The sequence below is a fragment of the Pholcus phalangioides genome, unplaced genomic scaffold, assembly GCF_987345545.1.
Source record: "Pholcus phalangioides strain wild (caught in Gottingen) unplaced genomic scaffold, Ppha-v1.0 ptg000015l_1, whole genome shotgun sequence".
NCBI lineage: Eukaryota > Metazoa > Arthropoda > Arachnida > Araneae > Pholcidae > Pholcus > Pholcus phalangioides.
In genome coordinates, this window is record NW_028301608.1 from 23,597,791 (window position 1) to 23,625,089 (window position 27,299).

Genomic DNA, 27,299 nt, shown 5'->3' on the forward strand with positions numbered 1-27,299 from the left:
GATTATCCTATATATAGTTTAATCTTACTTATACTTTACGATATATTTCCCTATGCAATGGACGTCCTTGGATGATCTGATTTCGTTCGTAACTTTACGATGCGATTCCTATCATGTTACGTTTCGTTATTCGATGTAATGGGATCTGTGGGTTTTTAGTGTGCTTGTCTGTCGGTAGATGGCTATAGCAGTTCTGTGGTGCCAATATTTAATCTTGTGTTTTTTTTGCTCCATTTCATTTATTAAACACAACATGTCTCCACATTAAGGTTAATGGTAATGGTTTTTGCTCCATTTGTTGTCTAGTTTTAACTCTATATACGGTTTAGGTAATATTTCGGCAGAGCTTTGATGTGCAGTCACAACATAGCCCCCCTACAAGGATGGGGCCAATAGGGCCCCACGATACAGATAGAGTCGTATCTCATCATTTTTTGTTTTTCCACGCTATATAACTAAAAGAGGACTCATGAAGATCCCAGCCTAGTGACCCTACTCATGGCTCTCACATCTTGGACCAGGGCCCTTAAACTGAGATCTTTGGCGGGCACCAAGCTAGACTTTTTACGGGTCCTTCTATAGTTAATTTATAGCATGAAAAAAAAATGATGGTAACAGTTCCGCGGCCCCATGGCTGGAGCCCTGTCAGTCCCGTTCTTGTGGGGGCTTAGAGGAGAAATATATAGATGATATACATTGAAGAGATATATTTCTCCCCTCAATGTGTGAGAGTCAGGCCCAGGATGGAGGGGGGGGGGCATGATTCACAAATGTGCATTTGTTTGGCCAGGAATGCAAAAACCCATCGGGTTCCATGAAATGTTCAGACGGAAAATGAATGATCATGGCCCCACAACGGTGGAGCAGACAAGACTAGAGCCCAGGGGCATGGCATGGGCCTTACATCCTGGAGCAGAGGGTGCCTGGGCCGAGATCTTCGGTAGGCCCCCCATAGTGAACTTATAATGTGATAAAACAAAAAGTAGGGAGAATCGTCGTTGGCCACACTTCCCACACCCTTGTGGGAGGCCGGATGTGGGGACCATGAGAGCATGACCCCCACAAGGCTACCGCTGAAAGGGCTCCAACCCTGGGGCATGGGACGATTCTCATAAATTTTTTTTTCCACGATATAAATTCACTATAAAGGGTCCCGTGAGAAGTCTGATCTGGGAGCCCCACGAAACGTCCCAGCCTAGGGGCCCTGCTCAAGGATTTGAGGGCCATGCATGAGAGTGATGAAAATCAAGTTGAAGGGGAGCAGTGGCAACACCTTCTATAGCAAAAAGTCTCAGTAACGTCACGAGCTTCGCGCGTGAAATGGACGACTTCGAAGTCGTCCATTTCACCGACAGTCATTGGATATACTGCAAAAAAGGTAACGATTTCGCATACTCGGACTACACTATACATCCAATGTCTACAGGTGAAATGGAGGCGACTTTAGTGACGTCAAAGCTTCGCGCGGAGGCTTTCTGCTATAGAAGGTGTTGGCAGAGGCAAGTGGTTAAGTGGGGCCATAGAGAGCTGTGAAAAAGGTGGACGTGAAGAAATGAACGCTTCTAAGGGTGGGCCCATGCGTTAAGACGGTACTGCTTCTAACTGTAAAATATGGTTATGAGAAAGAGTATGTCTACCTAAGTGGCTGAAGAACCTTACCCTTGCATGTGACTACTTTCAAAGTATAGTAGAACCACATTTCAGCCTAGAAGAACTAAAGCCTTTTTTAACGCGTATGGCTCGGAGGCTTCATGTCCATGGTGGTGTCCTTTGGACCTACATCATAGTTTCCCAAACTTTTTATTCCATCGCCTCCTTCTTCAATTTTTTTACCCTCTGATCACTCCCAATACAAGTCACCCATAGGACCCTATAATAAACAAACTTAAGAAAGCTATCTCCCCCACCCTCGTATCCCTCCATCTTCTCCAGGGAATGATATTACACACTTTGGAAACACTGACTTACGTGATGAGATTAGGTGCTATGATTTTCCAGAATGAGTATGTAAAGAGAGTGAGATGTGTGGATTTTTCTCAGCCCAGTGTATGAAGGAATTAGACATTTTTAGAAACTCTCTACCGTCCCACCTGGGGTCACTGAGCTCAATGCCTGGAGGCCACTTGTTGAAGTTGTGGGGGGGGGGGTACTATGTTCCTACTTCACTGCCTCACGCCACATAGTGAGTGAAATAAGGAACGCAGGATCGCACCTCGTGGTGTGTATGTGATAGCGCGTTTTCTCGGTTTGCAAGAGGACCTTGGTTCTAGTCCCGGCCGAAACTATATTACTTTTTTTTCCAAGTTCAACTCGGCATAATACCCAGAAAAAGTCCTTTAAAAATATGTGAATTTATAAGCTGCTACTTTCAGTGGGGCCCCCCAGAACGTCAATCTACCCGACGGCCCATGATGTTGAGACGGCCCTGAATAGAACCAGGAGAACAGAGAAGCTCACTGAACTCTAGCTTGGGGGTTCGGATTCTGATCTTTCTTATAAAAAAGAATCAGTTCATAATAAGTAGAAAGTAGATGTTGGCCGTGGATAAGACAGGAAACCACTAGAAGGAAATGTGACCCCATGGTGCCACGGGTGGAATAAAAAGATTAAGAAGCACAGATGCATATGTCGTGCTCCGGTCATGAATAAAGTGCTGTCGCTTAAAGGATGACTTTCGGTCAATTTATTTTTATCGAACAGCAGAAAACGTAGTAGTGATAACGTAGTAGTTGAGGAGCCTCAGGTAGAGGATAGTCAATACACCTCTAGATGCATAATTCACGCATGAAAATTCAATTTTACTCCTCCAAATTTCGTTGAGGAGTGAAAATACTACTTCAAATTTTAGATAATTTTTCTTGATATTTATTTCTCACTTAAAAAATAAAATATATATGAATGCCTAGAGATGACAAATATTCGGCTGTTATTCGGTATTCGACCCTTTTGCCGAATATTAGGTTCGGCCGAATAAGGCTTAGGTATTCGGCCGAATATCTGTGTAAATCCAAGTACATCAAACTAATTTTAAAAAATTATGCTAATTGGAATTTTTCCCCATAAATGTTAAAATTTACTAATTATATTTTATTTTGTGGGGTGTATACCATTTCCTGTGAAAAAGGTTGTTATGTCAGGGGGAATTTCTAGGACAGTGAAAATATGAAACTGAAAATAGAATTCTACTGCAATAAAAGGTGGAAGTGAGCGTGAATTATAACGAAGACCCTAAGCACTCAAGTGATTTTGGTTTCCCCCCTCCCTTTGCTTTTAACCTTAACGCATGACCCGGGGACTTATGACAATTTTCGAGAAACACTATGTAAGTTGGTAAGCAGGTATTTTTTAAGTGGGGAGGGAATCATTTTGCTTGTGTTTTAAGATGCCACGGCTCGGGAGCCACAAGTGCAGGTAAAGCCTCATGACAATTTTATATGGTTAAAATTTTGGAGAACGTAAAAGCATGAAACTTTGTAGGCAGGTATTTATAGTTAGATGGAGGCCCTGAGAAAACTATGTTTTGCCCGAGGGACTTATGATGCTGTTGAGACGGCTCCTGGCTTAGTTTATGGAAATTCAGTGAAATCTCAATATTATGGAAATTCAGTGAAATCTCAATATTATGGAAATTCAGTGAAATCTCAATACAAAAACTGCATTAACACGAGTTGTTCGCAATTAACTTAATTTCTCTGCTGTGTCATTTTTTGTAGGTCCCCTTTTCTGCTGATGCCCAAAGCACGTGCTTATTTTGTTTAATGGTTAATCCGGCCCTGCCTAGACAAGGTATGTATTGAGCCACTGAAAAAAGCAAAAGAACATCTAAAGAGAAAAAATATAAGAAAATAAGTCGTAATTTGATACATTCATTAGTAGTTGAGAGTAAATATTGCAGGGGCGTAGCCAGAAATTTCGTTCGAGGGGGGGGGACCAAAGTGACAGAACAATGGATTTGGCCATCTTTTTCCCTTTTTTCGGTCATTTTCTCACATTTCGGGGGTGGGGGACCAGACCCCCCCCCCCCGCCACGCCCTTGAAATATTGGTTGACATTTTTTCCTTAATTAGACGTAAAATTGTAACGTGTTGAAAAAAAATATATATTCTGTAAGTAATATTAAAATACAATATGCCATCGTTAAGTTTGATTGTTAGTATCAAGGCAATAAAAATCCCCTCAATTACTAGTTTTTTAATATTTATTTGAATAATAAATGGCATAGGTGTGGATGTAGGACGATGTGTCGGGAGGAGCGAATTGTGCAAATTCTTTGAATCAACCCGTATTTTATGGTACAGACAAATTTTTCAATATTATTCGGCTCTTGGGAGGGGCGATCATTTTTATCTCACTGCCCCCCCCCCCCCAACTGGATCCGAGCCTAAGCGAAAGCAAGCATCTTCAACTGGGGATGAAGCTTGGGCAGGCATCTTTAGCTGCGAATGGAGGCAGGAGGATCCAGGGTGATGTGTCAGCAGTGCCCGCTAACGCGTGGGCCCACCCGGGCACAGCCTCAAGAAGGGTCTCACAAAAATGAGATATCGTTGAAATTTTCGAAGAGCATTCATGTAAATTTGCGTGGTATAGGGCCTCAGAGAAAAATCACTTTTCCCGGAGGCCCATGGTGCGCTTTAGACGACCGTGTGTGTCGGAGAAGCGTAGGAGCATTGGATAATTCCTTATTTTACAGGACAGACAAATATCCCATTATTCGGCTTTTTAGGGTGGGGGGGGGGGGGGCTTTCTGTATCCGCGCTTGTCTCAGCATTATTCCTTTTTTTCTTTTCTCCTTTGCTGAGGTTTGAATAGAGCTCCTTGAAACCACAGGCTGACTCATCCACCACATTTGAGCAGAAGTGTGATGTTAATTTGTAACCGATTTTTGTTTCCTGTCCTACTCTTTTTTTTAAACAATTATGCGTCATTTGGAGCGGCAAACAAGTTTTTCGTTCAAAGATGAACGAATTATGAATCTGCTGTCCTTTATAGGCGCCTTTTAGGTTTGATGAGTAAAAAAAAAAAGGAGTATAACATATATAGGGGAAGATCTGGGAGTGGAGGATCTGGGATACCTGCATCACCCAAAAAACCCCTCCCCATTTCCTAAATATTAGTAAAAAATACCATTTTCTAAGATAAATAAATAATACTTAAACTGTACATCGCCTAAATTTGTTGCCAAGGCATGTACGCAAAGGATTAACTTGAAATTGGTTCGGCGTATACCCATGATCAGAGCCGCCCTTACAGGGGGCCGTTCAAGTATTACGTCATCATCGATGGGACGGGATTTCCGATTTGCTGACTTTTGATGACGAGGGGGGGGGGGGGTTGGATAATGCTTACGTCATCAACCACCCTTTATGAAAATATGAGTTAGGATTCAGAGGAGCAGAGCTGATGATGAAATTTTGCTGACAAGGGGGGGGGGTCAAAAATGGCTAAAAATTTGCTTACGTAATACTTGAACGGCCCCACAGGTGCGGTACGACAAGTGCACCAAGCCCCGAGATTTGTGAGGCCCCGCACTCACAGTAAATCAATGGAGGCTTTTACCAATTCTTGAATCATTTCTTGCCTTAATTCTGGGTCTTCATCAATTTTGGAATTTTTTATCCCATTAATTCCGAATTTTCGTCAACTCTGGAAATTATTTCTGTCATTACGTCTAAATTTTCATCAATTCTGAAATTTTTTCTTCCGTCAGTGTGTGTTCTGAGTTTTTCTACCGTTAATTCTGAATTTTCTTCAGCGTTCTGAAACTTTTTCTTCCGTTAATTCTCAATCTACATCAACTCTGGAATTGTTTCTTTCAGTTATTTTTAATTCATCGATTATAAAATTCTCATCAGTGTTTCGCGAACGGTTTTTCTCATTAGTTTGAAATCACCTGAATTTTCATCGATATATTTGTGCTAATTTACATTTAAATGAGTGTTTAAAAATTTTTGTAAGTACATTTATTATAGCATTCCTATATTACATAGGTCTGAAATAACGGATGCTGGTCCCCCCCCCCCCGTCCGAAATATACAAAATCAGGGCAAAAGCGGATCCTAAACATTTTTGGTGCCCCAAAAGTTTTTAGATGTCTGTGCCTGATCCAGGGCCGTCTCAAGACCACCATGGGCCCCCGGACCAAGTGATTTTTGAGAGGCCCTAACTGGTAAATTCTCGAAAATTTCAACCAAATCTCATTTTGTGAGGCCCCTCCTTAGCTTGAGGCCCCCGGGCAGCGCTCGGGTGGGCCCATGCGTTAAGACGGCGCTGGCCTGATCCCGCTTTTCTTTTCGCACCGGGGCTCCTCGTCTGGTGAGGGCGGCCTTGCTCCTGATTAGGAACCGAAGTTAATTTTCTAATCTCACTCATCTGAGGAAACTCAATTTTGCTTTCTGAAATTTTAAGAAAGCCATGAGCCAAAAATTTAAACAATTTTCGATATTTACCATGGGCTTGATGAGGTAGGCATTTAGCATTTGCTCTGTCTTCCCCCCACCTCGGAACTCAATTATAACTCCCTCCCCCGCAATAACGAGATTTTCAATTCATTAAGGATATAGTAATCGAAAAAAAGATATCGATATTTGTTGTAACGAAATTGGACCAAATATATATATGTTTTGAATTTATATAAATGACGCAAAAGAAAAAATAATAATAATGAAGATGAGTAAAGTTAGTTGTGAGTCAATGAACTCCATATACGAAGCCGCGAGATGGTTCGAGGTTTTTGCGGCTGGGGGGGCGAGGAAACAAAATCATCTGGGAATTTCCCTTCTTTTTATCGGAAGCTTTTCTAATGACTTGACGCCAGTGGAAACAATAAAAAAAAAGACGCAAAGAAGGAGGTTCAATACCAAGAACTTGACCTCAAACAGCCATAAAAGGGGTCATCAGGGGCGACAACACACTCATGGGATTTTTCCCTCCATCAACAGAATCCGCACACAGTGAAGCAGCGCTGCCGTTGGTTGGTCTACATTCTAGAAAAGAGGGAATTTCCCTGCCGTTTTTAGTCGTCCCACTTCCATTACTTTCATTTCCATATTAAGGCGATTATCGCCATTTTGGCGAGTTTTTACCATTTTTTTTTTTTTTTTTCTCTTTGCTCAGAGAGTGGATAAACGAGTGTCGATAACGCAGTGTTTCTCAAAGTGCACGTCGCGGCTTCTAGGGGCGTCGCCCACCGTCGCGGCGAGCCGAAGATATTGATTCGTGTATCTATTTATGCTTTTTGAAGTGGTTCTTTTGTATGGGAAAATATCCACAAAGTATTCTGGGAGCCCAGAATCATGAATTGGGCAAGGGAGGCGCGGTTGATAAGTTTGAGAACCACTGTACTAACGTTTAATACTGTTGAAATGTCGCATTAAATGAGCTTATTTTCAAAGGGGAACATTTCCATTTTTTTTAAAAATTCATTTTTCAATGGTTTCTGAATCTTTGGGATATGAGCTCTATCAGATTATGCAACAGGGTTTATCCAATGGAAATATTTTCTGGTAAAAATTACAATTGTAAAGTTGGTCATTTCTACCAAAAGGGAACATCTCCACCTCTTTCATTCAGTTCGGCATTTTCTGTAGAACTTCTCAATAACATGGGATCTAAAATTTTGTCCGCTAAAGAGGAGTGTCCGTTAATGGATAATAAAATACGTTGTGATTTCCCCCCCCCCCCCCATCGACATAATTAAAAAAAGTGTCCATTAGTGGCAGTGTCCGCTAACGAGAGTGTCCGTTATAGGAGATTTCACTGTAGAATGATCGTGTCTCATGTTAATGATGAGAGGGCAGTAAGGGTACCTTCCTAGGATAGGTAAACCTAAAATCAACAGGTGAAGCAGAAATTTCCAATTTTTCAGACTTGACCAGCTCTAATATTGTTTCAAAACGGAACATTTCTACTAATTTTTGTTCTAACTGGAATATTTTCAAAATTTGAATGTAGGTAATTTCCTTGAAGCAAACTTATGAATACGTTCATTACTTCTGTAAATCTGGCAAAAGTGTAAATGTTCCCTTTTGAAAAAAAGTTCCTCAAATGATGATTTTGTGGACTGTATAACGAGGATAATTCTTCATTATAAACGTGATTTTATACGATTAATCAAGTGAACAGCAGGGCCATTTCAACAGCAACATGAGCCTCCGGGGGCTACGTAATATTCTGGAACTCCTTCTATACCTGGCTGGAAATACCAGCCTACTAATTTTTTTCAATAACAAATAATAGCAGGATCCTCACGCATTTCCAAGGAATCAACATGATCCGTCCAGGGAATTCGCTAGTGTTAGTAGACATCCGTGCCCGAACCGGGATTCGAACCCAGACCTGCACAGGGAGAGACTAGTTCCCTAACCACGTGACTGCCAGGCGGCAGACGTATATTTACACATTTCTTTTAAAAAAATCGTAGTTCAGTACAAGGCCAAATTATCATGGTGGCTCGTCCTCCCCCCCCCCCCATTAACCCCAGTCCAGGTGGGTTCATTCTCATTAAAACGGCCCTTGCTGACAGTCCTATATATTCCGGGGCCCCCGGTATGTGAATCTTATTTTTTTTTTAAATTATAAATTTATTATTAAGGTCCGTGAAATACCCTGACGAGAGGTTTCACCACTATTGAGAGATTTCATACTATTGCCCCGGCTTCATGCATGGCCGTCTTAGCAGCATCACAGTTACTCGGACAAAGTGTCTATAACAACGATTAGGGGCCGTTCAAGTATTACGTAAGCAAATTTTTAGCCATTTTTCACCCCCCCCCCCTCCTTCAGCAAAATTTCGTCATCAGCTCTGCCCCCTCTGAATCCAACTCATATTTTCATAAAGGGTGGTTGATGACGTAAGCATTATCCAAAACTTCCCTCCTCCCCTTGTCATCAAAAGTCAGCCAATCGGAAACCCCCTTTCCCCCCCCCCATTGATGATAACGTAATACTTGAACGGCCCCTTACCAAAAAAATCAAGACAAATAACACCATAAGATGTCCGATGACATACCCCTACTATCCCCGCAACTGAAGGGGGGGAGGCGGTCACCCTCCCCCTCCCAGAGAACAAAAAAAATAAAATATTCTCTGGGGCGAATACCCCCTCCCTCTCAGGATATCCCCAGGCCCCCCCCCTCGGTTTGTTGCATCTTCAGACCCCCAGAAAATTAATTGGCCAGATGAATGGTTAAAAATGTTCGAAGTAGAAAAATCTCTCCTCCACTGACCGTAATTTGATTAAAACCCCCCGAGATTGGGAATAAATTCTTTAGTTTTACCAAATGTTCAACCAAGCAGTAGCGGATTAAAGTCGGCCGAGGCCCCGGGCACATAAGAAAATATCGGACCCCTTAAATTAGAAAAAAGTGTGGAGTTTTGGTTTTCTCTCGGGTTAAAGACCGCCGTTAAATCCACCTCTGCAACAAAGGAATAATAATTCATTGATATCATCAATTCACCTCAATAATGTCCTTGAGCGGAGCTTCATTGCCAAGCATCGCCAAATACGAGCTGCCAGAAATTTCTCCTTTTGACGTGATGAAACCGAAACTAAACATAAGGACGCTCAAGTTTTGTGAACTAACACGATATCGTAATCGCTCAGATTCCCTCTACGAGTAACTGATATAACACTGCCATCCGATTTGATGCATTTGAGACCAGGGAAACATTTGTCGATTTTTGACTGAAAAAAGGTCTTCATTTTTCTACCATTATCTTCATAAATAAAAATAAAAAACATCCAGAATATATATGCACTGAAAATAAATTTAAAAAAAAATTAAATAAATTCAGTAACATGAGGTGGAGTTTGCAAAATCATTTCAAAGAATCTTCAGCATTAGAGGCTCAAGTCGCATCGTTGAGAACAAGTCCTTCCCAGGAATTTGAAGATTTACCTCAAACACCAATCCGTGAAAATGAAAGCACTTGGAAAAGGAGGAAAATCGACGATAATTGGAAAAATAGTTCCGAAGATGAGAAGAATCCGGAAAAGTGTCGTTGTTCGCAGTCGTCGTCAAACACTGACAGCTCCAACTTCAATAGGGTGGTAGAAAAATGTGTTTCCCAACATCATAAAAGACGGAAAATCCATAATGCTATCAGCGATGAGACGCGTGAATTGATGATGATGATAAAACTTCAGGGAATTCCCAGAGGTAGTAGAAGCAGCAATGGATCCTCCAAAGTAGCTGCACTCTCCATACAACTACAAAAAGCCATGATAGCTGATGAAGATGGTGACAGGTAAGAGATACTTCGCTATATTTCACAATTAAATAAATTATAATGAATGCAACAATGCAAGACAAAAAAAAAAAAATGTTTTCATTTGGAGCCAACCTCCAACTTCTGTTACTATATTGCTTTTCAAAGGAAATTCTGTGGTGTTTGGTCAGAACATGATATCTCCAAAAAATGATTTTTTGATCTAAAAGAAAGTCTTGCGAATTATAATTAATTAGAAGTGAGATAAATGCGCAAATACGCGCGTACAGCTAAACAACATGCTGATGTATGATATTTTTATTTGTATTTGTGTGTATGTTTTATTTTTGATTTATAAATCGCAATGAAAATGCTCATATCTCCAAAATGTGATTTTTGAGTTATCATGTTCTGACCAAACACCACAGAATTATCCGAAACATTAATAGATTGAATTGCATCACATTAACTTTTAAATGCGTCGCTTTCCGACAATGTGCAAAGGATTCTTTAGACGTTCATTACTGCAGCCGGTCGGTTTGACAATGAAAAATTCAGAGCCGCCTTTGCACATAATAAGGTGAGGTCATATTCTTTACATTTTATATTTTGAATTTGCTGTTACGTGTTCCAGTTAACGGCAACCACTCTTTGTTGCGGAACATACATGGCTGTGATTTCACTAATTTTTAAAAATGTGTTTTGTTTGTATTTCTTTTTTTTTCACCTTGAAGTTTGCAATCCAAAAAATTTTTCCCTACTCTAGTTTGAATTGCAAAGAAGGTAGTTATATATTTTTGGAAAGTAATATTTACTTCAATACATTTATTTTATGTGGGATTTTCGAGGCTTTGTACATCTTCAATAAGACCCTGTATAAGTAGTACAATTCGAAATAGGCTTTCTTGAATGATTTTTCCGGCTTAGGCTACACGTCATCAACTATGAAAAAATTATCAGCTTTTCGGAAAAAAAACATTTATTTAAGGGTTAAATGAAATTTTGTGAGACTGGAAATAATGTTTCAGGTGTGAAATTGTGTACTCTGCAAAAACTGACAGATACCATACAATAGACTCTTGTGATCACATTACTAAAATCACAATAAAGTTTGCTTCTCTATATACTGTAAAAATACCTCTCAAAAATCAGTGTAGTTTTTCCGTGTATGATCGAGTAAAACAATTCCTTATTAGAGAATATCACTTTATTATCTCAGTAATAATCATGATTAATAAAGCGTGAATATGCTTGAATTTAAAAAATATGTATTTTCACAGAATAATTGCGTAACTCCGAAATCGCCCAACTCGGGATAGCTACGTAAGTCGAGGTATTACTGTATACATTACAATAAATCTGATGAATCTCGGTGATTATATATCCATAATCATTATAAATTATTATTCATAATCATAATCAATCGTCTCGGTAAGATTGATAAATTTCCCCCACATTTATCACTTTTACCGGTGATTATGCATAATTCCCGGATGAATCTTATTTACCCGTACGAGCGGGGGATTATACATAATCATCGGTAAATTTGATAAATTAACAAAATTCATCAAACTTATCAAAATGGTCGGTGATTATGCTTAATAACAGGCGATTATGCATAAAATCAACGAATTTTATCACATTTACCTTAACATATACATAATTATCTGGAACATTTTGCAGAATTTTGCACATGAATGGACTGTGTGATTACAGCGTAAATATTCAACAGTTTAATGGGATACGGGTAGTGATTTTTCCAAAATGCAATATTCAACTTGACTCGCGAGTTAAATTACTCCAAAAATTTAATTCCTAAATTTTAAATTTTTGTTCCTGAGTTAATCTTTTACAGCCCAATTAAGATTTAAATTGATTTTCTAATTTTTTTCTAGTTATTTTTCCTTTGATTCAAATTCCTTTCGTCAAAAAAATTCAAGAAATTTTTTTTCCTGTATGTTTTCCTGATTTTCTTATGCCCATGGAAACAACATTAAAATTAAAAACAAAAGAAAATTGAATTTTATTCTTCCTTAAAAATAGATGATTTTAAAAAATTAAATTTCTGACATAAGTACCGAAATGAATGAAATTTTTGTTTTGTAAATTTTGTAAATTATGTTTGGAATCTCACACGTTAAGGGGAAAAAATATCGGGTGCTTTGATGTAAGTGAAATATTTTTTCCAGTTAAATAAAACCGATGTCCCCGATTGGGAACATTGATCATTAAAAGGTCAAAAGGTTAATTCACTTGATTAACAATTTTGTCTTGATGTAAGTGAAATATTTTTTCCAGTTAAATAAAACCGATGTCCCCGATTGGGAACATTGATCATTAAAAGGTCAAAAGGTTAATTCACTTGATTAACAATTTTGTCAACAAATGACTCCTATATCATAGCGAATGACCCTCAGCATTGTTTACGCTGTCGGTTTGGGAGATAAGCATGTGATAAGAAAATAACAATTGTCATTGATTGATCCAAGAATTGTTTGTACGACCTTTGTCACACTCGTACAATACACAGCTTATATGAATGAAAATGACACCTCATATTCATTATATTTTCCATTTATCACAGACATTTTACACACCCTTAAGACACTAATTGTATTTATCGATTATATAATACTCTCGAGCTATCAGCACATATAATCTGTAGACCCGGTTTATATACAGTGGATTTCACTTATAACGTTATTCGAAAACTCATAGTGAGCAAACGTTGTAAGCGGGAAACGCTTTAAACTGGAAATCTTGATGAATATTAGCAAGCGTTGGAAAACACGACAAAATGAGTCGTACAAAGCGGGAAAACGTTCTAAGTGGGTGTGTTAATACGCGGAATCCACATATAGTCTTGTTGCCAGAAGCGGTCCTGGGGATATGCGACCCGTGCGGTCGCACGGGGAGCCAAATCAGGGTGTAAAGCAAGATTGGACAAATCCCGGTTGCCAGGTAGGTCGTCATGGTGACTAGAAAATCGGTATTGGTGCCTAAAATTTTGTATAATTGGAGTCTAATTCGGAGTCGAACTCTAAATCGGAGTCTAGGGATGGCTCAAAATTTTCTGATTTCATAATATACTGTTATCCAACATGGAAAGGGGTCATCATGTCCCATTAAAGTCGAAAAAGCATAATTGAAAACACTTTTCCTTGCGAAAAACCATGCTTGGCTTCTACGAAATTTTACAATCGCCTAAATTTTTTTCTGACTTGTCAAGCCCTGGTGTAAGGAAAAATAATAATAATTGCAGAAAGCTTGGAAAAATATGTTTTGCGGGTAAAATTCAAGCCATGAATGCATTGGATGGAATAATTTTTAGAAAACCGCGATTTTTGATGTTTACGTATAACGTATACGAATCTTGGAGTTTTCTAAGTCATTTATGCATCTAGGTGCGACATACATCGGAAGGGCGCCGTAAAGATGTCTCACACGGCTCACAATTTTCTCTCGAGTCACCCCTGCTTCGGGCTATTTAAAAACGAACTGTAGGACCATGAATTTTGCAGCAATAAATTTTCCATGATTTTCATTATGCAAATGAAGTAAAAGTTGAAACTTTTTTTTGACAAAGCTAAACATAATACTATTTAAAACATCGTATATCAACGCGAATGCCACTATATGTTTATGTGTGAACAACATTTTTGTTCTTAATTATTGCAGGGCGATTCATATAGCCGTAGCTCAAGAAGACGCACCTCTGATGATCAAACTTTGTTTCCTGATGAAAAAAGCTGGATTGTCATTGGATGTCACTAATCATTTGAGACAGGTGAGAATCGCCAGTTTTTTTTTTTGTATCAGGAAATTATGGAATATTTCTGAAATCGCGTACTGTTTTGAATATCATGGCGATACCACTGAACTTACCGCCGGCATCGCTACCAGTTGGGCCCTGTCGACACAATGCTTACAAAGTTTTTATAACATAAGATTTGACTGAGAGAATCTTACACTGGTTAGTTATTTATTGACACATTTTTTCTTCAATGCTTTTTTATTTCAATGCTTATTTTTATTTATATTGACTGAAACGTGTTCGTCTTTTAGACTCCGCTTCACCTGGCTATCATCGTTGGGAACAGCAAAATAGTTCGCATCCTTCTCCAGAATGGTGCTTCCCTAGACGTCAAGGACAGGAGGGGAAGCAACTCTATACAACTAGCGGTTAGGTTCTTCGAGCAAGAGACATTTTCATTCATTATGGCCAGAAGCAATTCTCCCGGGATATTGAATTCCACAGATTATGACGGTCAGTTTTCGTCTTCACATTTTTTTATATTGTCAGTATACTTCATAATTAATAGAATGACAAACAACCGTATAACATTCAATCTCAACACATCAAATTTACATGCCTTTTATATACCACGCCACTATAGCAAAATATTCACAATGACGGCGTCTTCTTTCAGACGTCGCAGTGAATAATACTTACTACTACTTCTACTATTTAACCGTACATGCACCTCTCGTACAAATTCCTCTACGGAATTTCTAACGAACTGGTACATGCCGGAATGTGCGTGTACGTGTTGTGAACCTAACGTGATTATTGTTTCTGTGTGATGCTTGTTATGTGTAGTGTTACCATCTGCCATCAATTTTTTTAACTGTGAGTGAAGTATAATGATTGAAGGCCTGTTGCTGTCTTTAGCGAGACTTCTTAACGGGGAGATCACCACGCATTTGAGCCTCAAAGTTGGGAACCACAGAAAACCAACTGAATAATACTTATTGAGTATTCTCACAGAATTGCACAGATTCAGAGTACGCTAAAGCCGGGTTCTAGCAATGAGCAGTAGGGCTGGAGAGAGGGAGAGAGTCAGAACTTATAGGCTGTTTACTGTATGTGTCACCGATGGTTCGATGGCGAGCTTATGGCTTGAGTATTGACGAAGAATATTACAATCTTGGCGGAGAAAACGGGAAAAATCAACTGAGAGAGAACTTCAAATGGATATTCATGTCGATACACATACATTTGAGCCCAGATAGGCTTGTCATCTGGTACAGTGGTTCTGAACTTTTGGAAGCTCACGGCCCGGTTTTGTTTTATTTTGTAAATGGAAGGCCCGGTCTAACACACGGCTAACGAAAAATGAATGGGGAAGAGGAAGAAGACCAATCATTCGCTGCACGGTATGACATCTCAGGGCCCAGCAGTTGCGAAACACTGATTTAATGAATCCCGGGCACAGGATATTTAAGCAATTCAACTTCACATCAGACTGAGCAAACGCGTGCCTGGTCACACGACTCGTGATCCTCCCTGTGATTTGCGAGCTGAATCCGTCGAACACTCGAAGGGGTATCCTAGATTAATATAAGGAGTCTTCTTTTTATATGTCACGAGCACCATCATGAGAGGAAAGCACCTATACAGGGTCGTCTTAAGAGCAAGCAATATGGGTTCCCGGGCCAAGTGATTTTTCTGAGGCCCTACCAGGCAAATTTTTATGCATACTCCTCGAAAATTTCAACTGTAGCTCATTTTCGTGAGGCCCCCGGGCCGTGCCCGGGTAGGCTCATGCATTAAGATGCACTGCACCTACATGACAACGCTGTACAATCTGAAAGCTCAAATCAAAAAATGCCAATATGAATTTGAAGTATTATTGTATGGCAATATGGTAAGTAATCTTCTCCACCTGCAGATCCCAAAAATAATCTGGAAAACTCTGACGCCAACTCTTCCCGATGACCCTGGCAAAGGTTGGTTACGCACAATTTGAGAATCATTTGTTGAATGGAAAGGGAAGTCCATCAATACCCTGCGAGTGCAAAATCTTGTTCCCGCGTGAATGCTTCATTTAGTGCTCGAATGAAAAAACAGGTTGAAGATGCCTGCGTTGATACAATCGTCAAATAATGATGAAACGATCTTTGCTTTTCGACGAAATAGTTTTATTCGTAATCGTGAAATTTTTTGGTTCCAATAAATCTAATTTTGCTTCATTATGATCCGACGAAACTAAGAGGCAAAGAATATGAAAAGAAGCGTAAATATAAAGGAACCGTTTTACGAAAGTGGGTTATTAGTGAGAGCAAAATATTTCCGCAAAATACAAAACGGATTTCAAGGAGAGAAGAAAATAACAACATAAAAAAAATAATAACAAAAAAAAAAAAAACCCCACTCGAGAGATTCTATAAACATCATTTGCCATTCCGAATCAACATGATTGCAAATAAAACGTTGCAGCATCGTGAGTACATAATGGCACTTGCGTAATATGAGACTGCAAATGAAACTACAATTTTCGTTTTGTCATCCGCAGGTTTCACGGCGTTGCATTATGCGGTTTCATCGAGGAATTTCGCAGCAGCCGATGGACTTTGCGACGCTGGAGCCGACGTCAATGCCGTCGTAAGTAATCACTGATATGTGATGGAGTGATTTCTTGTGGGACATGCAATTATTTCGAAGCTGTTCCCTTTTCGTGTCATTGGAAGAAGGGGGGGGGGGAAGAATTAATAATATAATGACAATTTCTTTTTCTTTTTCAAAACTGATTCATCCACGAATGTTAATAAATTTCCTCTATATTTACTCTTAAGCAGCCCTTATCTGTCTATCTATCTGTCTATTTTTGACACAATATTACTTCTGAAACAAAAGAAAATTATGATAATTAATAAAACTTTTTGAAATGCCGAAGAAAAAAACGGAATAAATATTATTTCGTGACGGAAAAAGAAACACATTGAGATAAGTCAGCGCTGTAATATTTACCGATCGGGAATTCCCATGCTTTCTTTATCTTTCAACACGTCATCCTGTCACTTGTATTGGATGTCTGAAAATGTCGATTCAACAGCCACCAAGGATGTCAATTCTTCTATGGGAAATCCCTATTCTCGTTCATCTTTTCCTCCTTTCTAAAAGGTTTCTTTTCTTTCTTTTTACCTTAGGATCTTCCTTACATAATACATAATTATTTAATATGTGCTACGTATTAGGAAATCCAGCAAAACACTTTGTTGAATCAATATTATTTAAAAACTAGCAGAAATGCCCGGGTTTTCTCTGCTCTTGAAGGCCTAAGGAAGTAACATACCATAGATGAAGGGGTAAATACGCAACATTGCTTCTAAAAATTGATGGAAAACACATTGCTTCTAAAAATTAATGGAAAACACATTGCTTCTAAAAATTAATGGGAAACACATTGCTTCTAAAAATTAATGGAAAACACATTGCTTCTAAAAATTAATGGAAAACACATTGCTTAAAAACTATTGTAGCCAAAGTAAACATTCCAAAAGTCATGGTTTAATCAGGGTCGTCTTAAGAGCGTCATGGGTCCCCGGGCCAATTGGTTTTTCTGAGGCCCTACCTGGAAAATTCTCGAAAATTTCGATTCTCATTTTTGTGAGGCCTCCTCTTCTCTTTAGGCACTCGGGCCGTGTCCTGGTGGGCCCATGCGTTAAGACGGCACTGGGTTTAATATGACACACCATTGTTGCTGTACAGTTTTTACCATTTCGAAGGCGGACGAACGCTCCAAAACCCACTGCCTCACTTCAAACAAGGGCTCTTAATCATTGAAACTGAAAACATTGAAACATTTTTTACATTCTGAGGTTTTTTTATCAAGTTTTTGTTTCTTTCTTCAACATTTCTTCAATTTTGATACTTGCAGTCAGTGTTTTAAGGATGAAAGAAAGTGTTTACAAAAGGGATAAGTCGTATGAAAGAGAGCCCCAAAATTTTCAGGAAGCCTCCAAATCGGTTAGCACGGGCCTGATCAGGATCATCGATTTTGACTTACAGAGAGTCCAGAATTGTAAATCTGTCATAGATCCTGTTTTAATACGTATTATATTTTTCTTTAAATATGAATAATAATAAAAAAGACTAATAATATATAAGGTTTAGCCTCGCGGGCCGCATTTACTTCAAGGACCACATTTGTTCCACTGCCTACGGGTTGAGTGAGCATGCATGGTTACATACACAACCAATTAGACGTGATTAAAAGTTCCTCACAGGAACGCTTACGAGGAGCATATGGTGTTTAATAGTATCCGTTAGGGCTGTTATCCGATAATAACTAAAAAAAAACATGTATTGTTTATTGTATGCAAACAAAGGGGATTAATCCGACATTCTCATATATTGTTCATGAAAATGTGAAATTTTTTGCATGTATTTATTTCATTTCGTTGATGATATTTAGGATGGAAAAAGTGGTAGGACGCCTTTATTACACGCCGTGATCGCCGGATACACAGAAATGGTCAACTTGCTCCTCAGACATGGCGCGGATCCAGAAAAGGTGGACTATTCCGGATGGTCAGCTCTAGAACTAGCCCTTCAGTCTGGAAATAGAACTCTGATGAGAGTATTCGAGATCGCTGATGCGTCCGAGAAGAACTTCGTTGCGAACATTAATGAATCCTCAGATTTTCCTGGTGTCCCGTCTTCGAAGAATGAATGTGCGGAAACGTTGATTGAAAGGACTAGTAACAGTGAAACCAGGTCAATGCGGCTTTCTCCTTCTTAGCAATACTAACTGTATAACTACAATATTATTGAGAGGTACGCAGGAATATAAGCCAAAACAAGATTTTCGGAAGACTGGTTATATCTGGAGATGATGATGATTTAGGAAGAAAATTCATCTCTGCCTCCACGGGGACGAGAACCAGGTCTGTCGTACGCCGGATGAGTGTTCTAACCCTAAGCTAAGGAAGCAGATAGAATATTTCTTCCTTATGGGTAGAGCACTCGTTCGGCATACGAGAGACCGGGTTTGCGTCCCCGTGGAGGAAGAGATGAATTTTCTTCCTAAATCATCATCATCTCCAGATATAACCAGCCTTCCGAAAATCTTGTATTAGGAAGTGTCGAGGAACATCTTTCTCTACATAGTCCCAAGATTTCTCGAAAGACTAGTAATATTTTTGGAGATGATGATTACAAGGAAGAAAATTTATCTCTGCCTCCACGGGGACTCGAACTCCGGTCCCTCATTTGTCGGACGAGTGCTCTACCCCTAAGCTATGGAAACAGATAGAAAATTTCTCCCATGGAGCGTATGTTGAAAGGCTCCGTACATGGACGGTGGCAGCAATCAACTAATAGCTCGTGAATGTTATTGCAATCAACTAATAGCTCCCATTCACGAGCTATTAGTTGATTGCTGCAGCCGTCCACGTACGGAGCCTTTCAACATATATATACGCTCTCCAAGGGAGGTATACTCTATTACAATAGCTTAGGGACAGACCACTCGTCCGGCAAACAAGAGATCGGGGTTCGAGTTCCCGCGGAAGAAGAGGTGAATTTTCTTCCTTATAATCATCATCTCCAAAAATATAACCAGTCTTTCGAGGAATCTTGTATTAACAAGTGGAGAGGATATTTCTACATATATGTAGACCTTATACACCCTTTATTTTTCGAATTGTTGATCATGAAATCATACTTCCAATTGGGAAAAGAAGTTTTCAAATAACGATTTTTTACAAGGGTGTATGTACAACATGCCAAAAAGAAAAAAAGGGTGCCAAACTTATATAAAAAAAATTATACGGCCGCCTTTACCTACAACGTATATTTAGAAATTGTTTGACACGCTCTGTGGTCCTGTAAATAATTCTCTCCCTGTACACCTCGTTCATAACAGTATGTATTTGTGCTCGACTTCCAGGTGGATGTATAAAAACTTTACTTTGAACGCTGAACTTTATTTATTTCACAGTTTAGAATGCATTCAGATCTTTAACGGGATCTTTCTCGTTTATGCTAGTCCCCTTAACCCTCAAAGTTGAAATTATTTCGCCGGAAAATGTATGCCGAATGTTGTAAAAATTATGATTTTAAAACTTAAATATCTCGGTGAATATTTATATCAGGAACATGGAGCTTTTTTTCTGTTTCGCTCATTAAATGCAAGACAAAAAAGGTTCTAGATATAAGTTATAGGTAAAGAACAGTATAAAAGAATGAAATTTCAGTTTCTGTACATTTATATGCAACCTCTTGTAAAACAAATGCCACAACTGTGTGTGTATACTGTATAAAACGTTATACGAATGGTTTTTTTTTAATTGGCAGTATGTTTCGGTTATCAACGGTTTAAAAGATCAAGGATATGTAACAAAACGACTCCGCACCCTGTATGCTTGTGCAATAGTGACATGGAAGTTGAACGTTCTTTGTAGGTAAACCTGAACTGAGAAAAAGAAGAAAAATGACGGAGTAAAATATTATACCAAAAATATTGCATGTAAAATTGTGTAATGAATATTGATTGTATTATCAATTTGAAAAAAAATGATCCTATACATCTTTGTTTCGGAGGCGTTTCACGTCTATTTTTTCATTTTTGTAATGTGTGCCTCTATGTATTTATATATTACATTTCACATTTTTGTGTATATTCACGTATTTTTATTCATTTTTATTTATTTATTTTTATTTTTTTGCAATATTGTTTGGCCAAAGTCTATACCAGAAAATGCAGAAGTTAATATTGATGCGAACTTTGTTCTATGTTATGAACAAAATCATTGATCATCCGACATTCGATGATAGTGAGTGGGAGGTTATTCCAGTCCATTATGCTTGAAGAAAGAAACTAATTTAACCTTTTAAGTGGCAATGACGAGATATCTCGCCGCCGTAAAAGTCTCTTATTTTAGCATTGACAAGCCCAGATATTTTGTAAAAGATTTCCACAATGGAAAACCTTTCCCTACACCCCTTAGTTTGCACCAGCTGAAAATTCGAAAAAAGTCTACTTCATTAAAAAAAAGATATGGCATTTTGTGGGGGATCTTTAGTGACTTCTAATTGCCGCTTAAAGGGTTAAAAACAACCAATAATATAGCAAAAAATATTTTAATTTTTTAAATAATTAAGTTTCTTGTACATTTAGATAAAATTTGTAGGTTTAGATAAAATATGGGACGTATCAATATTACAATGGCTCTGGAGGATGTTGAAATACAAAGTTCACAAAGTCTATTTGTTAAGAGGTTGGATATTTAGTTTTCGTTTTATTTGTGAATGGACACCAAGGAATGAAAGGACTTATAGTAAATGGGGAGGGTAAAATGGGAGGTTTCGTATGAACTCCATTGTTACTGAACGAAGGGTCCCAAATTTCGCATGCGTAGGAAATACGTAAAATACAAGAAAGAATATAAATTTGGAGACCCAGCTGGTATCGGACATCATGGGTAGAACGTTTTGTGTCGGCGAAGAAAGAAAAGTTTTGAAGCCATTTTGAACAGTGTAGTGACCCTAGATTCTCCGAATAGTAAGCACTCATCGAGACAAACTTAACAGGAATTTATTAGTAAAAATTAGAATAAAACGTACACTGAAGATTACGATCCTACTCGATCATTTTCACACACACCTCTTTTTTTTTTTTTTCGAATGTCCACATCAATTCTCGCGATTTTCATTCTCCTGAGACTTATTCCTTCTTCTTTGGCTCTTGAGCATTATATGTATTGTTACGTCAAGGTTTTAACTGGGAGACGCACTACAAACAGTATGGTTGTTACATGTGGTTCCGACGTCGATCGGCAGAAATAATGACGCCAAAATATTCATAGTGAGAAGCCTCGGGAGATTATTGAATCGAGTAAAACATTCTATATTCAGTCTACAACGGGTAATTTTGTACTTCAAAAAGGCTATTACTTAATTAGTTTAAATAGGAACGTACGCTTAGCTTTTAAATTACGGAAAATAAATTATAAGAATTATCGTTGGTTAACGTCGCGAAAACCTTTCAAATACAATCGAACTCATTCATGCGAGAAATGAAAAAGTCTAGTATTTGCTTGTTTTAGCTGTTATTCATTCAATTCGTAGAAAGAATAAAAAATAAAATTGAGAAAAAAAACTGGAAAAAACCTTCATATATTGCAGTATGGTAAGATGTTCATTTCTTGCCTCCAGAACGATGCCCTTTCTTACGTGATAAATATTAACTTTTTAACTATCAGTGTCCAAATTGGAAACATCGGTTTTATTAATCAGAAAAAAATTGTTCATGAAAGCACTTGATTTCTTTTTCTTGAAAGTGTGAGATTCCAAACTTCGTTTACAAAACAAAAATTTTTATCATTTCAACACATCGTTATCAATTTAATTCTTCTAATTACCTATTTTTAAGGAAGAATAAAATTTAATTTTTGTGTTTTCAATTTTAATGTTGTTTCTATGGACATCGGCAGGTCCAGAAAACATACAGGAAAATTTTTCGTCATGAATTTTTTGATTGATCTGTCTAAACTGAAGGAGAAGTAAAAAGAAAATAATTTAAAAAAAAATCAGTCTAAATCTGAATTCGGCCGGTAAAAGGTGTTTTTTTTCACGAGATACGATAGAAGTCCCTCCGTCATGAATAAAAACCTTTGCGTGCTTCAAAGGAAAAGTTAATTATTTAGGTTATTCGAGGCCCGATAAATTTTCCTGTTCAGAAATCATTGCTTGCTTTTCATAGTGGAAAATTTCATTCTATACTAATCCCGCAGCTATCGCCTAACAAAGTATCCACAGACCAAATTTCCCCCCCCCCCCAAAAAAAAAGGAACACCAGTGCAGTGCATTATACAGAATGTCCTGTAAGTCCTAATGCCACTGGTTATAGTTTAAAAAATGTTCATTCTGTACCAGTTTCAAGAAGAAAGGAAAAATGCAGGGGATGCTATAAAATGAAATAAATCTACATTTTTATACTGTCCCCTATCTTCTAACTTCCAATAAGAAAGTTGTTGCCCTGTCTCTCCTGGAGCCAAAAAAAGATGTTCCATGTTTCTAAGTGGGGGAAAAACTGCATAAACGAGGGAAAGAAGTGTTCTCCGTTAGTTTATGACGATCTTTCCAAACTTTTTTCCGATTTTTGAACTCGGATGTCTCAGCGAATATGGGACTTGGAAACATTGAATTTTTTTTTGGCCTCGGGAGAGATAAGGCACCAACTTTCTAATTGTAAATTAGGGGGGACCGCATAAAAATTTAGATTTTTTTTAATTTTATGAAACGTGTTTATACTGTCAAAACTGGTACAGAGTGATTTCTGAATATAATTTGAGCATTTTTTTAAATTCAAACCATACATCTACGACGAATGGTCGATGAAATATAGGCCGAGTTTGGACTTACAGGACATCCTGCATACGGAAACCTTTTGAAAATTGAGTTGAGAATTGTTATTTGACATGTGAGACATTCGCTTGTACTAGGATAGTTTCAAGAAGACTGCAAAAAAAGAATAAAAGTCCCCTAGTTGGTTCTAAGTTTCAAGTAACATTATGTATAAAATATCAGCATGAGAAGAGAGATTCAGCTATATAATATTCGAGCATCTTCTCGAAATAATGAGAGAAAAGTATAAAAATTTTAATTGCCCACTTTATAAAAAAAAAAGTAAATTAGCAAAATTTGCGCTTCTTCTATAGATATTTATTCGTAAGGGGCCGTTCAAGTATTACGTAAGCAAATTTTTAGCCATTTTTGACCTCCCCCCCCCCCTTGTCAGCAAAATTTCGTCATCAGCTCTGCCTCTCTGAATCCTAACTCATATTTTCATAAGGGATGGTTGATTACGTAAGCGTTACCCAAACCCCTCCCCCTGCTCCCTTGTCATCAAAAGTCAGCAAATCGGAAACCCCCCCCCCGATGATGACGTAATACTTGAACGGCCCCTAACAACTGAATGAAAATTTTCTGATAAATGGGTGCACTTAATTTTTTTTTACATTTACCGAAACAAAAGAGTCTCAAATAATTTCAGGGCTTCGAAAAAGGCAGAGATGAAGAATTTTAATCATCGAAATCTCTTCGAGTTTTGATTATTTGATCATTTTTGTCGCACCGCGGTCATTTTCTGCATACGAGGGCTAATTAGACCTGGACCTACAATTTATTGCCGATTCCGAACGGCAGACTTGTTTTCTATACTCATCGAGAGGTTGGTGCGCTAACCCAACACCTTCTAGAGCGAGATAGCCAATACCTTCTTCTGCTTTAGAAGGTATTGGCTAACCCCTCTATGTGGGCCTCCCTGCGATAGGAATTTTTTCTGCGGTCATGTCGCCGTTTTTGTTGTATCCCGATGTCAGGAAAGTTTTCTGACAAGGACGAACTGGGTATCGATCTTCGAGTTTTTATTCAATTCTTCCAGATGAAATTTCTTTCGGTGTAATAGAGACAGCCAAAATTTATCAAATCATTACTTCATTTTATTGACTGGAAGGATGTATAAAAAATTTTTTTTCGATGTTTACAATTCTCCCTACTATTATTTTACGGAAAAAATATTCCTTCTTTTATTTATTTGTTACTAACACAGCTGAATTATCCCTTTTTTATTGATATTTGTTCTCTATATTATAACATCAATCTCCTCAATTTTGGAATTAATATTAATTTCTTCACTTTTGGAATTAACAACAATTTCCCCAATTTTAGAATCAACCATTTTTCTTCAATTTCGCAATCGACTATATAATTTTTATTCTTTCGGACAGTCTTCGCGAATCACTCTGTATATCGAGTAATAATAAGTCAGTAAACATAAGTCTGATGAATACAATATGACAATGTATGTGACTTATATATTTATGAATACAGTATCATAATTATCATACTGTATTCGTACTGTAGGCCTATTCTATGACTAATACTGTACATACATTTATAAATATAGAATAGCAATATTCAAAAAAGTGAGAAATCTCATAATTTTCTTTTAGAAAATGATTTTGCGCATTTTTAATTGCGTTTTTTTTTTCGTTATAATTTTTTTCATAAGCATGGAAGTTACTGCACATAAGTGAAAATTTATTTCATATGATTCAATTCAACAATTCAAATAACTTTATATCAATACTTTTTCATTGCAATAAATGAACATGAATGCATTTAACAGATGTCTAATGATGAAGATATCAATATTTCTAAAGGAAACTATTTGAGAACTGCTAATCATTCATTAAACATCATGACCTGAAACACCTCTTGCACGCGGAAGATTTTAAGCTGAAGGAACTTAACATAATCAAGGCCATATTGAGATATAACGTGATAAATGCATTGTTTTCCCCGTCTTATATCATAAGTTGTTTATTTAGATCGTGTCCAAAAACCGAAACTAAATATGAGATAGTTGTTTAAGAAGAGGGGAAATTCCCGTAAGTTGAAAGGTCGGGACACTTTGTCACTATCTTATCAAAAAAAAACTGCTTTCGGTTTTTATTACGCGCATCGATAACATTAATATATTTTTTTAATGCATGCTGATATGAAAGAAAGGCCTTGAACGTCTACTGAGGGAAATTCCCGAATCTTCACGTACATATATTATTTACATATATAATTTCCGTAGTTTCAAAATCTTGTTTTCCGAAAACATACTCGTTTCTTATAATTTTTCTTTCTTTTTAACGTTGTTAATCTGTCCTGTACTTTGCCCTATCCTGAGCTTTTATGGTCATGTAATATTTTGGAGATAATCTCGACGGCCGTATCAGTTGGAATGTAAATTTTCATGTCTCACTGGATTCATGAAGGGGACATGGGACGTTCAAAATAAAGATTTTATTTCTTTGATGTTTTAAGCGAACGTGTTTTTTAAACGTTCGCTTTTTGAACGTTTTTTTTAGTGCACATTAAACACATGCACACACACACAAAAAAAACGAATTTTGGTATACCTAATTAAATTAATTTGAAAATTTTTATGTTTAATGAATAATTTATTGAGAAAAAAAAATGCAAATCTCTGAAGTTTGTTCCACGTGTTTCATTATTTTGATGAAAAATAAATTCTTATTTTTTTATTTTCCACCCAAAGACACACAAACATTTATAAACATGCATTTCGTGTCCAACGGTATGTGAGAAAAAACAAATAAAACGGAAAAAAAGAAATGGTGGTAAACCACAATTTTTTTTTTTTTGGCTTTGATTCCAATTTTAAAGATGCTCAAAATCAGTTTAAAAATTTACCTGTAAGCCTACTAGTTTTGAGAGTGAAAATACAGTGTGTCACAAAAAATATAAAAAAAATCGAAATTCCTATATGGTCCCGCTGCTCTCTGACTTCCTATTAGAAAGTTGTTGCCCTGTCTTTTCTGAGCAAAAGAAAAAAAAAGCTTTTAACTGCAATATTCACTATGATATTTGAATTAAACATTGGGAGGAAAGTCGGGAAAAAACAGCATAAGCTAACGGACAACGCTTCCTTCCCCCATTAATGTTCTTTCCCAACTTTTCTGAAATATTTGAATTCGAATACCTCTGCGAATATAAAAAGTTAGAAACAGAATTTTTGTTGCTAGGCTGAGAAGAGACAGGAAAACAACATTCTAATTGGAAGTTAGAGGACAGGGAGACAGTATAGAAATTTAGATTTTTTATTTTGTAACACACTGTATCCCCACTCTCAAAACTATACCTGTAGGTATATGGTAGTTTTTGAGCAAAACTGGTACACATGGTAGTTTTTTTAGCACATTTTGAGCGTTTTTTAAAATGAAGCTATACCTCTACGAGTGATTGTGGAGATGAAGGCCGCATGAACACTTGCAAGACACCCCGTATATAAGCACAAACGCAAAGCTGGATAAATAAAATCCATAGGCAGCTTTGAACACATATCAATATCACTATAGCTTGCCGTGACACACACTTTGAGAACCACTGAGTTGAACGAATAGGTTCTGCCGTGTCTATTAGATGACAAAATCCATACTGCATTTTATTCGTCTTCTACCGTTATTCACACAGTCAGAGAAACATTGAAATTTTTAGTTATCATACCAAACATAATACATGTATGTTTTCAAAGAGCTCAACGGGAAATGCGTTGAAGACCGCTGGTTAGGAATGACCACATTTCATAAGCAAAATGCAGAAAATTTGGATAAAAGTACAGAAATTACGGGAATGTCAATGATTTTCATCAAATAAGGTCAGCCCCGAAATTTCCTATTATATTTTTAAATTTACTTAAACTTGGCCCTGGAAATAAAAGGCAAATTGAATCACTGCAAATCGAATGCGTTAGATTTTTCCCATTCGGCATTCAGTGAATCAGAATGTA

At 37.6% G+C, this 27,299-nt stretch overlaps 1 protein-coding gene across 1 annotated transcript; it reads left to right on the top strand.

Annotated features, from left to right (window-relative positions):
• The first annotated feature begins 9,514 nt into the window (after positions 1-9,514).
• LOC149075698 (B-cell lymphoma 3 protein-like) lies at positions 9,515-20,517 on the top strand. Its single transcript, XM_089243187.1, has 6 exons — positions 9,515-10,245; positions 13,885-13,993; positions 14,272-14,473; positions 16,503-16,591; positions 18,405-18,706; positions 20,288-20,517. The coding sequence occupies exons 1-6, from the start codon at positions 9,797-9,799 to the stop codon at positions 20,310-20,312; spliced, it is 1,176 nt and encodes a 391-aa protein (XP_089099313.1). The 5' UTR covers positions 9,515-9,796; the 3' UTR covers positions 20,313-20,517.
• The last annotated feature ends 6,782 nt before the right edge of the window (positions 20,518-27,299 follow it).

Excerpts from the sequence above, each read along its gene's own strand:
- LOC149075698 (XM_089243187.1), top strand. The coding sequence starts at position 9,797 with ATGAGGTGGAGTTTGCAAAATCATTTCAAAGAATCTTCAGCATTAGAG. Across the intron at positions 14,474-16,502 it reads GAATTCCACAGATTATGACG|GTTTCACGGCGTTGCATTAT; the intron begins GTCAGTTTTCGT and ends TGTCATCCGCAG. Across the intron at positions 18,707-20,287 it reads ACTAGTAACAGTGAAACCAG|TATGTTTCGGTTATCAACGG; the intron begins GTCAATGCGGCT and ends TTTAATTGGCAG.